Source organism: Mesoplodon bidens, assembly GCF_964165515.1.
Source record: "Mesoplodon bidens genome assembly, chromosome: 2".
Lineage (NCBI taxonomy): Eukaryota > Metazoa > Chordata > Mammalia > Artiodactyla > Ziphiidae > Mesoplodon > Mesoplodon bidens.
Window position 1 is genome coordinate 50,844,323 of NC_138177.1, and position 14,271 is coordinate 50,858,593.

General features: G+C 38.7%; 1 protein-coding gene across 2 annotated transcripts in view; it reads right to left on the reverse strand.

Moving 5' to 3' along the window:
- Nucleotides 1-13,431, reverse strand: part of YOD1 (YOD1 deubiquitinase) — a gene marked incomplete at its 5' end in the record, with an annotated part of 285,339 nt that extends 271,908 nt beyond the window's left edge. The window contains 3 exons of one of the 2 annotated variants that reach the window (XM_081223556.1): nt 5,832-7,700; nt 7,930-12,101; nt 13,089-13,431. In XM_081223556.1, the coding sequence (XP_081079682.1) occupies nt 11,398-12,101; nt 13,089-13,431 (1,047 nt within the window). In that variant the 3' untranslated portion in view covers nt 5,832-7,700; nt 7,930-11,397. Of the gene's footprint in view, nt 1-5,831; nt 7,701-7,929; nt 12,102-13,088 lie in introns of those variants that run through there. The other variant, XM_081223557.1, reaches the window with a different exon arrangement.
- Between the last annotated feature and the right edge of the window lie 840 nt (nt 13,432-14,271).

Below are 14,271 nucleotides of genomic sequence, written 5' to 3' on the forward strand. Positions count from 1 at the left end.
TCTGATGATTCTTGACTATCCACTCAAATGTAAGAATTTGGCAAAAACTAAGTTTTGTGGTGTGGACGGGGCTGGTTTACTGTGGAATTTACTGTAGAGTGATCATGTAGGGCCAGCTGGTTGGAAAATATTTCATGTCAATATCATTAGTCTTTTTTGTTGGCGTGGTTCCTCAGAGAAGAGTTTTCCAAAATCCTGCCTGAAGGGCAAAATTCTGGCAGCTAGCATTCTTGGAGCCTAGTGGCAGAAGAAGGTTTTTTGTCTCAACATTCAGCATATAAAAACACCGCGTCATCCTCTTTATTTTAGTACAGAGACCCTCTGTTTTGCTGTCAACTAGAGGCGTGTAGTAAGCCCTTAGTTGCTCGGAGTGAGAAAGGAGATCTGAAAGGTATATTTCTTAACCAGATTCTCCATTTTCATGATTTTTTTCCACCCCTGTTTCCAGAGGTATTAACACCACCAATTCCTGAATTTGAGGGGAGCTCCATGGAAAAATAGGGTTGCTGCCTTAGGATTCAGCTTTTTCAAATCTGCTAGGTCAGTTATCACTCATCCAACTCCTGCCTATCTTCCAAAATTTTGTTGGTATTATTTATCATCACTTTGTCCTTGAGAGTTTCTGCCTTTTAATATCCCATAATTATCATTTAATGCAGTTTGGGGAAAGTAGACGACCAATGAATATGTTCAACCTGCTATCTTTAACCAGACATCCTATTTACTCCAACCCACATCCATCTAGCTTCTTTCTCTACTATTTCCCTGAAATAGCTCTTGTTAAGTTCATCAGTGAGCTCTCGGTTGCCTAATTCTACAGACTCCTCTAAGCTTCCTCTAATTTGACCTTTGTATAACATCCAACAAACAGTTCTGTTTCTTAAATAACCATTTTCTCTTGGATATCATGACAAGAAATTCTTACACACCTCTGATCTCTTTTGAACTCTCAGTTATCCTTGGTGGCTCTTCTTTAGCAGACTTCTAAATGTTGGTAGTTTCTCTGTGGTTTGGTGATGAGCCTTCCTCTCTTAACACACTCTCTAGTTGATCTCTTCCATTCTTATATCTTGTAACTATTTACAGGTCAAGAAATTGAAAATTTAGATCTTAATCTTTGGACATATTTTTTTAACTTCAGGCCTGTAGTTGCCTTTATGACATCTCCTTTCAGATGACTCACAAACATCTTAAACCTAACATGTCCAAAGTCTTATTTTCTCTCTTCCCTCCAAATATTCTTCCCCTCTATCTTCCATGGGTCAATAAATGCCACTTTCATCCCCCAAATGCTTGAGTAAAAATCCTGAGAGATATTCTAGATGCATCCCTATTACTCCTCATGTCACCAAGTCCTGGAGATCCTATTTCCAAAATAAATCTTAAAATGATCCTCTTCTATTGACATTACCTAGTCCAAGCTATTATCCCTTTATTGGCTTTTGATCCTTGAAGAAGTTATCCAACTTCTCTAATCCTCAGTAACCATATCTACAAAATATATAATAATAATATCTATCTCATGGAGTTATTGTGAGGATTACATGAGATAATACATGACAATGCTCTGTACATTGTAAGCACTCAACAAACGCTATTATAATTATTATCACCATGATCATCACATATACATATTACTGCAGTAGCTTCCTCCTAACTGGTCCTCCACTTCCACTCTTGCCCCCTTAATCCATTCCCTACAGAGCAGTTAAAATAACTTGGAGAAACATAAATCTGATGACTTCTTTGTCCTCCCAGTGCTCTTAGGATATTCCTAAATTACACGTTAACATCATTTGTTTATATGTACATTCATTTAAATAAATACTGAATGTCTACTATATATCTAGTACCTTATTAGGTGTTCAGAATAGAATGGTAATAAGAAATAACTGGTCCCTGCCTTCATGGACAAACTATTTGGGAACACACAAAAAATAAGCAAATAACATGTGGTAAATATGAATTAGGGTAAGTGCTTAATATAGCTTATAGATGCTGTGAATCTGAATACTTGCTTCTAAAACTTCATCTCAAGTTCCTCTTTCCCTGCTTACCACACTATGGTCAGACTGGCCTGGAAAATATTTCACTTCCTCCTGCAACATAGTGTTTGCAAGTGTTATACCCCCTACTTAGAATGCTCTTCTTACTCATCAGCTAACTCCTATTCATGCTTAAGGTTTTAGCTCAAATGTCTCTTTCTCAAAAAGGTTTTCCCAGATTAATCACTTTAGATTAGATTCTCCCACCCCATTATTCTCGTCATAGCACCTGTATTTCTATTTCTTTATAGCATTGTGTTTCCCCTCCCCTACCCTATGTATACCCAGCACCTAGCGCAGTTCCTAGAACAACATGAACATTCAAAAATGCTTATTGAGTGAATGACTATCCCTGTAATCCTGAGGTAGTTGATACCATATGGTACAAGAAGTAAAATTAAAGAAAACTGCTTAACAATTTATCTGAGATATATTGACTTTAGCTGTTTCTAGCCAAATTCAAGATCATTTTCTCAGTCTTCACTGTTATAGAGTAAGAGTAAAAAAAATATGGCTCGATGTTAAAGGAAGGGTCTAATGGGAAGAGTCACTTTGGCAGAAGGTGAACATAATTCAAAGTCTCTTCCTTAGTTTTGTAGGTTTAAAAAACTTGATTTGATTAGTTTATTCCATAATATTCAAGCTCTGGGAGAAGTAATTCAGTCTAATAAAATTCATAAGAGAAAGATTTATCAATCCTAATACAAAGTATTTAAGTCATAGTAGAAGGAAGTTTGGAATTCTATAGTTGTAAAGTTATGTCCACCATTAGGATGGATAATTTTGTGAAATATCCCATGTAATAAATTCTAAAAATGATTCTTACTCTATGATAAAGGACACATTTTCTTTTTCTATTTAATTCAACATAAATATCCAACAGGATGGAAGTGAACTGTGTTAGACATATTCATTGTTACTTGATAAAGTACTTCTTCCTTTAAAATAAATACTGACAAATTCTCACTATCCCCTCCTCCATTGTTGATGTTAAAATTATTATTATTTAAAATAAATTTATTTTATTTTTATTTATTTTTGGTTGCGTTAGGTCTTTGTTGCTGCACGCGGGCTTTCTCTAGTTGCCGTGAGCGGGGGCCACTCCTCGTTGTAGTATGCGGGCTTCTCTTATTGCAGAACACGGGCTCTAGGAGTGTGGGCTTCAGTAGTTGTGGTGCATGGGCTCAGCTGCTCTGCGGCATGTGGGATCTTCCCAGACCAGGACTTGAACCCGTGTCCCCTGCATTGGCAGGCAGATTCCTAACCACTGCACCACCAGGGAAGCCCTAAAATTATTAAATCATTTGCTTCATACCTGATATTTTCATTTCCAACATTATATCTTTTTTTAAAACACATTTTATGGTAGTTTTTTTTTGAATATCATAAAAAAGGTGTTGCTGTGGACCTCCATTTCCAGTAATGTTGGGCTAGGCATTCAGACAAACCCTTCTTGCTGAAGCAGTGGAAAACCAAAAATACAGTGAAGAATTTGGAGGATTGCCAGGCCTGTATCAGGATGAGGATAGAAGTCAGGTGTGATGCAACCAACATTTGGGACCACTTTTATTCTGGAGACATTCCTCTATTCCAGAATGGGTGGCTGATATGCTGAGGGATGCTTCTGATAGCTCCACAGAAGCAAGGGATCAGAGACTGGAGTCCAGGATCCACTAATGGTTGGGACCTAGTGAACCACACTCACTGCAGGTTGGGACCTCAAAGAGCTATACCCCAGGAGTGAGCATAAACTCTCCCAGCACTGGGATGGGGACCAGCTCTGTTGGACTTACTAAGTTACGGTTATGTCTGTATACTCTACTTTGTGAGCCAGTTAAGCGGCTATCAGGAATAATTTTGTCTATATTTTGTATTTAACCTCAGCAGTGATTTTGAACGTGACTCCTGAGTAAGCTTCAATTCCAAATTAACAGCTTTCAGCCTACTGCAGTTATTCAAGAGGACCATCATTAGGGTTTTAGACCTGGCCAAGTCACTGTGACACCTACTCTAATTATTAACAACATTAATTAATGAAGCCCTTCAATTGAATACAGAGAAATGTCATCATAGTAAGATCAGAAAACTCTTCTTGTTATACAGAAGGAATTTTAGAAAGATAGAATGGCAGAGAAGCAGTTATGAGGAAGGCAGTTACTAAAGTAAAGACAAAAGACTGTTCTCAAAGCTGGTTTCTCATGAATTCTTGATTTTTTACTAAACTCACACATATGGAAGTCTTAAAAGTTTTAGTGAGCGTAGGAAAATATGTTCATGATACCCTGACACTTGATTTCATCTGATAAATACCCTCAAAATCTATAAACACAATAGAGACAAAGACAATCCAAGTCAGAACAAATTTTTAAAACATAAATGTATTTGAGATGCTTTTCTATTCTTGAACCTCTCATTTTAGATTTAGAGATATAATAAACATAGTATATACTACTCCCAATTATTGAAGCCCTACTTTGTAGGCTCCACCTTATTACTAAATAAGAGTGTAAGCCATTCCTTTCCAAACACTAACTGGATGGTAAGAGCAGAAAAAGGGAGGAAAGAAAAAAAAAAAGAGAAAGAAAACCACATTCCTTTTTTTTTCCCTAGGGAAGAAGTTCTTTTTGTAATTATTCATTTCATAACTAGCACTTGAAACAAAATTTTCAAGATGTCAGGGGCTTAATGACTTGTAGCTCTATTTTTCACTATGCAGGAGGTTACATCACAATACTTGACCTTAATATCAAAGCATCCCTTTCTATTTGTGTTAGGTTTTTAAGGTAAATTTTACTTTGTAATATTCACCCCTTACTGGTCTGAGTTCTTTCCTTCAGAGCCTCAGAGAATAAATGTACTTCAGAGCCTCGGCGAATAAATGTACTTCATCTTTCACACAACACTTTCCCAGATTTGAAGTTAGCCGTCACATCAATCTGAGACCCCTTTTCTCTTTTACAGGTAATTGTCTACAGTTCCTTCAGATATCCCATTACAGCTGTCAAACCTGAGATTTTCATCATGTTTTACAAGTAAAACCCTCATCCAAACCAATGCAATGTGACTAATGCAGGATACATTAATACAATTGCTTCCTTTTTTCTAGATCTTTAAACTATTAAAATGCAACTATTTCTGCAACCAAAGTCATATCACCCTGTTGGGATCAGAATAATAGTTAAGTACTATTGCTATTTCTTTGCCAATTCAACTATAAAGCCATGTTTTACTCATGCTGGACTCAATGTGTTGTGTTAGAACTTAAGGGCAGGACTTCACATTTATGAGTATTCAATCTTAGGATTTTTCAGCCTGTTGAGACTTTTGAATTGTCATCTATTGTTATCTGTAACTTTAATAACTGTCTTTAAATAGTGGATGAAGAAGGACTGCAAAACAGGGCTTCCCCAGTGGCGCAGTGGTTGAGAGTCCGCCTGCCCATGCAGGGGACAAGGGTTCGTGCCCCGGTCCGCGAAGATCCCACATGCCGCGGAGCGGCTGGGCCCGTGAGCCATGGCCGCCGAGCCTGCGCGTCGGGAGCCTGTGCTCCGCAACGGGAGAGGCCACAGCAGTGAGAGGCCCGCGTACCGAAAAAAAGAAAAAAACATTTTACTTTCTCTTATCCAAGTGGTTAAGACTCCACCTACAGACTGAGATTTGGCAGATATTGGTACCTAAGTCAAAGCAGTGATGATAAATAATGTAACTTGACTGTAGCAGCTGTTCACTGGCCTTCTGCCCTCCCCAAAATATGCTCAGACAACAGTATTTTCACTTCATTTATTCCTTCAAAACAAGTCAATTCATACAATATTTATGTATTTAAGATTATACACCTCATAAAATCAATGCATCTTAATGACAATAGCAAAATCACACAAGAGTTGTACAAAATGAAAGTAGACATCTCCCAAGTAGCAGCAGTGCATTAACTTTGAAAAAATGCTGGCAAATAGACAAAATATTTTGAAAACAAGAAAGCACTGTCCATCTTCATTAAGAAAAAATATTTTCTTATGCCAAGTGAAGCAGAACTTTCTTCTGTTTGTCCTTCCCTATACTTTTCAAGTCATATTTTAAAGCTCTAAATTTGACAGTTTTATGGGTTTCTTCTTGCTTCAGGAATTTCAACCTCTACTGCATTAATACAGGAAATATAGGACTATTGTCATTCTCTATCCCTTTTGACAAACTATATGTACTTATTCTGTATTTTAAACTTAATACTTTTTTAAAGGAAAAAAAGTTACTCTTTGCTAAGGAAATTATATTTCCTGTAAACAGCTTATGTGGTGAATGGCACCAAGGTGAACTGGAAAACTGACAAGAATTAGGTGCCCTGGTCCTTTTACGTAACTTACAGGCTACAACTAACTACATATCCTATACCAGTATAGAGTCACGCTCTTGTAATCTTAGTAGGAATTGTAAACCTTTCTTAGGTTAACCTGTTTGCCTACAACATAACTAAATCTTATCTTCACTATCCCTAAACTCTAAGACATAGGTTTGTATTTTTAAAGACAAGTATAAAAAAGCATTATAGCAAAACCCTTGTAGTCATGGCTTTATACTGTACTGACAAGCCTTTCCATTATGGCCTTGCTACATTCTATGCCAAGAAATGGGGGAGAAGGGTTAAGGTGACACAAAGGCATTGCTTGAAAAATTTTCTGAAAAGCATAATTCAAGACTAGGAATGCATTCATTTGAGGATCTCTTCTGTTTATGTGGCACTTTATCTTCTTGCCCCTTTCTCCCTTTACTCTGAAACAGCACAGCAGGGTTACCAATCTCCTCTAAATTCTATCAACCAAGACCTAAAGCAGCACCCCACAATTCAATATCAATGTAATAATTTCTTCAAATACTCAAAGCACTGTAAACAAAATGCCAGCTAATTTCTGGAGAAGGAAAAAAAAAACCAAACCCTTTTCCACAATTAGGGAAGTTTTATAATCTTTTAAGTTGGATGAAATGTGCTGAAATACCATAACTCTTAGTAAGAAAACATCTTTAGTTAATAAACTAGCTTATTCAAATCAAGTGTTTCACTTTAGACTTAACGATGTTGCTTACACATGATGCTTTTAAGGCCTTTGACTCAACAATCAGCTCAAAATCCTAAGTGTGCTTAGAAACAAATGAAGGGTTTTAAGAATCTAATCTTTTCAAAGTTGTAGTAGTCATCTTTGTGCTACAAGGACAAATTTGAATACTGCATTGTACAATGAATAAAGAACAATCACATTATAGAAATAAGTAACACTCTGAATGCTAGGGCACAGAGCATGCTGCTAAATAGTTACTGAAATGGAGTTCTACTGTTACCAAAACACCAGCATGTTGTACCATTGGATACACTATTCACTGATGGTAACTGTTGATTAAGCAGAACTGATAGTTGGTAGCTCCAAAATTATATTTTAATGTCTTTGACAAGGTCCCCGGAGAGGGCTAACATGTAAACTTTTATTTCATATTTTTAAAGTGCTGCAAATAATAACAAATGTGTTCTCAATACATGAAAGAACATAAAAATCTTAATATATGAAAGTTGAGGAAGGCCACCTGACACATAAAGAAAAAAAAAATCACTCTGCTGTTAATCTTCTATACTCCCTATTCAAGTTTTTCAAAAAAGACATAGAGGGCCTCCCTGGTGGCGCAGTGGTTGAGAGTCCGCCTGCCGATGCAGGGGATACGGGTTCGTGCCCCGGTCTGGGAGGATCCCATATGCCGCGGAGCGGCTAGGCCCGTGAGCCATGGCCGCTGGGCCTGCGCATCCGGAGCCTGTGCTCCGCAACGGGAGAGGCCACAACAGTGAGAGGCCCACATACCGCAAAAAGAAAAAAAAAAAAAAAAAAAAAAAGACATAGAAAACTATGTTCACTTAGGGCAACTTGCAACATTCATGTTTTAATGCCTACACAAGATAGAAAGAATCAGCTAGACGTGCAAGTTAGGCGCATTTACGGGCATGTATAGAGGAATAATGTTAATTCATTCCTGATTTTGATTTTGCTGGGACTTGAACTTCATGGGATAATCAAGGGGTATGACTATATTAGTTTTTGCCAACAGGGTCAAGCTGACCAGCCCCCAAACCTTTCAAGGGTATCACTTGACTGTGCCCATTATCCATTCATGGGTAACAATTAAGAGATCAACCACGAACCACTAGCAGAAGTTGTACCATACTGATGTCTTCACATGGCTTTCACATCACAAAATTCCCAGCGATATTAACTTCTGAAGTCACTCTATGTATCTAGAAGTACATTCATTGCCCTACATCTAATCTTTAAATCCAAAGAAGAGTAAGGGAAAGGAGGCGTGGGGGATGGGAAAGCACAATCTTCAGTCATTCTGCTACCAATGTAAACTATCCTCGTTTTAATTAAAAAAAAAAAAAGTCTTGTACGGCAGTCAAAAACTGAATGAATGGGAAGAGGGGTTTCACTCTGCTCAAGCGCAAATTAAAGAAAAAGTTTCTTTTAATCTTGTTGCAAGATTTCAAAATTCTCAAGATTAGAATTTACAGACATTAATAAACTAATTTCAAGAGTATAAGAAGTGCAATTAAAAACATCGAAGGTCTGTGAGGCTTACCAGCTTGAGTTCAGAGTTAGCACAAGTTTAGGTTTTTAAATCCTCAATAGTTAAAGGATCTGCAAATAGTGCTTCATCTTGAATTTCTCATGATCAGAACATTACTTAAAAGTCCTAGTGCTGAACTTCAGCAGCTGATTAATTTAAAAAGTCATTATTGAGAGTGATCTATCAGTGTCCAACTGAAGAATGCACAACCTAATTAACAGGTAAAACAGAATAAACTAAGAGCCCCTGAATAAATATTTGACTTGTTATAAAAGCATAAGCTTAAATATGCAAACAAAACCACTTAAAATAACAGGTTTAATTTTATAAAATATCAGGTTCTATTTCTTTCCATTTGTTAAATTGGAAATTTGTTAAATTAAAATCAAATGTATTGACTGAAAACTTATATATATATATATATCACTTTGCTGTACACCTGAACCTAGCACAACACTGTAAATTAACTATACTTCAATAAAAAATTAAAAAAAAATTAAATGTATTGATAGATAAAGGATACTTAATTTTAAAGCAACAGAAATTTATGCTGGGAAACATCAATATATGCCTGACATTATAAATTACTCAATAAATATCTGTTGCATGAATAGACTTCTCTAAAGTTCCAGTAAGCAAGTATCAAGTTTGGCCCCTGAAATACTTAAGAAAGGAAGGCAAGGTTTATGAATAATGATGCATAAAGCTCAATTTGGTGGGCGCTACCCAGTGGTATACTCTTAAGCTACAGCTTTAAATTTAATATTTTCTGGGGGAAATAAGATACAAAATCCTTTTAGACCTGATGACAGAAAGGTACAAAGAGATATTCAATCATATTCATTTGTACACATTATGATCGCCAAACATTAAGTTTCAAAAAGTCACAAGTGCTATTTTTAAGGCTTAGTTAAATAGAAAATTAAACACTTTTGAGTTATAGTGACCACAATAACTTATAATGCCTAAAAGACCTATTCACACAAAAGGTACTCAAGAAATGTCATCTAATGATTTCAGGCATATTTCGTGAACAGTTCCTTAAAGGTACATTTCTCCTAAATTGTTTACATATTCCTTAATTTTATATGGCTATCTCTACCAAGTGAAAGTGCTAAAAGTAAATCTCAATTTTGAAACACTTGCCAAGAAGATATGCTAAAATATATATGTGCTTTAAAGTATACCATTGGGTTTGTTTTTATCTTTTTGGCCACGCCACACAGCTGGCTTGTGGGACCTTAGTTCCCCAACCAAGGATTGAACTCGCGCCCTTGGCAATGAAAGCATGGAGTCCTAACCACTGGACCGCCAGGGAATTCCCGTACCATTGGTTTTCTAAGTGAGATACTTAATCACAAATGAGACCAAGATAATACAATTTTACAACATTAGGCCTCTTCACATTATGTAAGATGATGCATAACAAATTATAATTTATCATCCCTGATCATCAGAAGAATTAAGAAAAGAGGTAGAAAACTTTTATCTGGAAGATCTCATAGTGAAGCTAAATTTTAGAGGGCGTGCCTTGTGGATTAGCCCACCAAGCAAATGGCTACGCATCTAATATCAGTAAGAAGCAGAATTCTGAGAAGGCTGAATAAGGCAAAGATTTAAAAACTGTCATATTTTGTAAGTGAAACAAATTCATTCAATATTATTATCCCGATTACTTGAAAACTATGCAAAGGTCAAGGTAAAAGATGGTGGATAGAAGCGCTAATTTTCAGACACATGAAATCATTTAAAAGAGCATTAGTGGTGGGATAAGGCTAGCATGAAAACAAATTCTGTTTAGGTAGCCAAAGATCTCACAAAAAACCAAACCAAAGCACGTTATACTTTTAGATGAAAAGTTTTCTTAGGAGTCGGAGGAAGTGCTCTTAACAAAAAGCTGAGGAAATCAAATCCCTCCAGGTAAATCTTAGGTAGAAAGGCAAAAATAGAGCATTCAAATTTCAGGGAACTACAATTAAAAAAAATATCCTGCTTAATGTTAAAGTTTTAACCAATGCGACAAAGATGAATAAATGAGTTGCATTAAAACATGAGGCCAACGGTCTTTTAAAGCTTCAGTAATCTGCTCAGGCACCTCCTCCCTCACACATTCTACTTTTATGACACTAGAACTCCTTAACTGGGCACTATCAGTTCCTGTTGTTAGGTAACGTTCTCAAGGAATAGACTCAACCCTGTAAAAACTGCTTGTTATGTACTTATAACTGGTGAAGTACACATTTATAAAGTCTACCAAGTTGCAATATAAATCAGTTTTGACAATTCTGAGTATCTTCACTTGAGGAATCAATTTATAATTTAGAAACTATTAACTCAGTTTTTAAAAGGACTCAATTACCGGAGACACTGTGGTTTATGTCCGGTGGCCTCACCTGAGGCCTTTCGCATTACCCAAAATATGAAGTTGTTTTCTTCTACAAGTTAATGCTGCTGGGTGCTAGTTTATAATACTAAAACTCCATCTTCAGGTTAGTGTCAGTAGGTAGCAAGGACCACCTATACTGTCACCCCAGCAGAAAGAGGGCATGTATCACCACTGTAGACACATATCTGTAAACTTGCACACTAATTTTAATCTTAACAAGGAATGCAGTGTCTTAGTGGCTTTAGGCTAAAAGGATGGTTCAAGCATTGTGTCCTTTTGTTCTTTAGGGTTACGAATAGCTTATTGGAAAACCCAGAACCTTCTGGATCTGTGAGGTAGTAGGCGTCAATCCTCATTATGCATGGATCACACTTCTCCGAAGTTGGTATGGCCTGTCTCCTTGGCATGGTCCCTTGCTTCTGCGTGTCCAGTTAATCCCTTCTGACATACCATGCATCTCAGGGTGAAGCGGTTTACATCAGTAAATTGTCTCTTGCTTCTAGCTTCATCTGCTAATTCCAGTGCTTGCACGAGAACAATATCATCATTAGAGGAGAAAATGGTCAGAGGAGGGGTGTCTGGGTTGGGGAAGACACGCTGAAGCGGATCATAGTGGATACCATCATAAATAAGCAGGACCCTTTTGGTATATCCTGCATCTTCCCCAAAACGATCAATTCGTACTGTCTGTGTATCCACCACACATATTTCGCATTGATAAAACTTAGACAAAATGGATATCTCAATAGCTCCACCCCAAGTATCATCCCTTTTGATCCAGTCACAGTACTCTTGATTTGTTTTTCCCAGTATTGCCTTGCTATAGAAGTCTGGATCACTTGCTACAATTTGTGCTATGAGGTGTCTCATCTCAGGGGCACAAGCTGGATTCAAGACTCCTCCTTCAACGACATAGTACACACTGGTAAAGAGGCAAGAGTTGTCTGCTGGGACCACCGCTCTGGCAAGCACAGGCAAAGTTTCCCTGATGTAACTAGGAGCACCATGTTTTGTGAATGCAGGTGACATTTTGGGCCTGGTTTGGTCTTCTTCAACAATCAGCATGTCGCCTGTCAAAAATAAAACAAATCCAGAAATGCAGAGAAAGTATAGATGAAATTGGGTGTTCACTAACCAAGGCTGTAAATTACAAACAGAAGGAGTTAAAGTATAAGCTGGGGTTACTAGGGAGAATACAGCTTTGCAAACATGTGACCAGTAACACTTTCTGTTCACTGTATCTTCATAAAGACGCAAATGGAACAAAGAGCAAAACACTTTAGGCTGCACCTCATTCAGTAAAGGGGCCTTAATTATACACCCTTATACTTGCTTAAAAAGATACATTTCAAGAACAAAATTTTCTTAAGCTTGCTCTCCGCAGTTTAAAAACACTTCCAAAAGGTGTTTGTCACAGACTCGGCCACTAGGGGGTTCTCTCCTTATGAAACTTACATACCTACCCTGTTCAGTGTTTACAGGATCCTTGATACAACAACGGAAAGCTTTTAATTACCATTATTGCTGTTCAAGTTTTAATACTGCACAGAAATAACTGCTGTTGTCTAGAACTTGAAAGGGCCTTTACTGGGTGTGTCAGAGCAAACTCTAAAATGAATACAACTGTCAAAGTAAGTATATATGAAGGTGATCGCAAAAATGAACCAGGAAAGCAAAAAAGTATCCTACATCCTTCAGACCGGCTGTCTTCTTTCAGTGATATAGGGGAAAAGAGCCATCAGGACAGAGAAAATAGGTCCCATTTTAAAAATACTTTCGCGGACGCAGAGGGAAACAAAATGAATGAGACGTTTTCAAGAGAGACCAGAAAGCAGATTGAGGAAAGGTGACTCCAAGGCTTTGGGCTTCTCACAGAGGCTGGGCCCTCCCTGCTAGACACTTGCCCTGGCCTCCGTCAGAGTGCTCTCTTCTTTAATCTTTCCTATCCTGTTCCTCCAAGCCCCCAGCAGACCCACACCACCTCGCCCTGTTTGTTCTCCCTTATGCCCCTCTCCGACCTCTCAGGACTAGCCTTGGCCTAGCCTCGATTCCCTTACCTGACTGAATGGGCAAATCCCCCAGAATGGTATCCCCGTTGCTGAGGTCCAGGCACTCGGGCGGGTATCCTACGAGGATTCGCTGACAGCCGGGGGCGATCCCGGTGATGGCGGCAATTTGGCCCTGGAGTTCCCGCATCCGGGTCCGGCTGGACAACCCCTGCAAAACATGGGTGCCATCCTTGGCCTTGCAGCGGAGCCGCCACATCGTGTCGGTCCGGCTGCCCACAGGCCAGACACACGTGGGACCAGCTTTGGTCCCGGCAGCAGGTTGGCAGACGCCGCCGAGGTAAGAAGCCGGCGGGTGGACTCCAAAATAGCCACCCTTCGCCGGTCCAAGCATCGCGAGATGTCACTGGTTGTTACAGTTCTCGCGATACTCTGCGGCTTCTGTTTTAGCACAGTCTTAAAGTGATAACTGATTCTCACCATCTCCCCCTTCAGGAGGCAGAGGATGAAGATTTATCTGTATTCCTAACGTACGACTGGTCTTGCTACCTGTAGACCGAGTGAGGTACTACTCTCCGCGTCGGAAGCATATATGCTTAAGGGAAGAGAGCGGCGGAAGGAGTTCCTGAATCGAATATAGAGGAATGTAACCTTGCAATTAGGTCGGAAATTATTAAATTGGGGCTTCCAAACTACACCGGGAGAAACAGAACCATAGTTCGGAATGCAAACGAATGCCAAGAATGGTCTGTGACTCAAATGACCAGTCAAAGACAAACAAATACTCGTGGCTAGACTCATGGCTGCAGCAAACATTAACTCATTGAGGTTAAGGGGGCCAGAAGACTGGCCTTTCCACCTCCATGAGACTGTAACTTGAAAACGTCCATTTGCCACATCAGAAAGCGCAATATGAGGTCAGCATCTGGGCTGAGGGCAATTGCTACATTCAGGAAGTGGTGGCAGTATAAGGAGGAGGAATGAAGAAGACCAACATGTGTCATCCAGATTCCAGTTCAGGACCTAGGTATACAAATACCAAGACGACTCCATTCCTGCCTTCAAAATGGCAAATTACTCACGTAATCGAGAGAGAGGGTGGGGTGTAAAGGACACATAACCACTGAATTTCATAGCAACGTGATAATGCTAGATTATGTGACCCTCTTCAACCCTGTATCCCTAGAACAAAGGACTGTGCCTCGCAAATATGTGCTCAGGAAATACTTGCTGA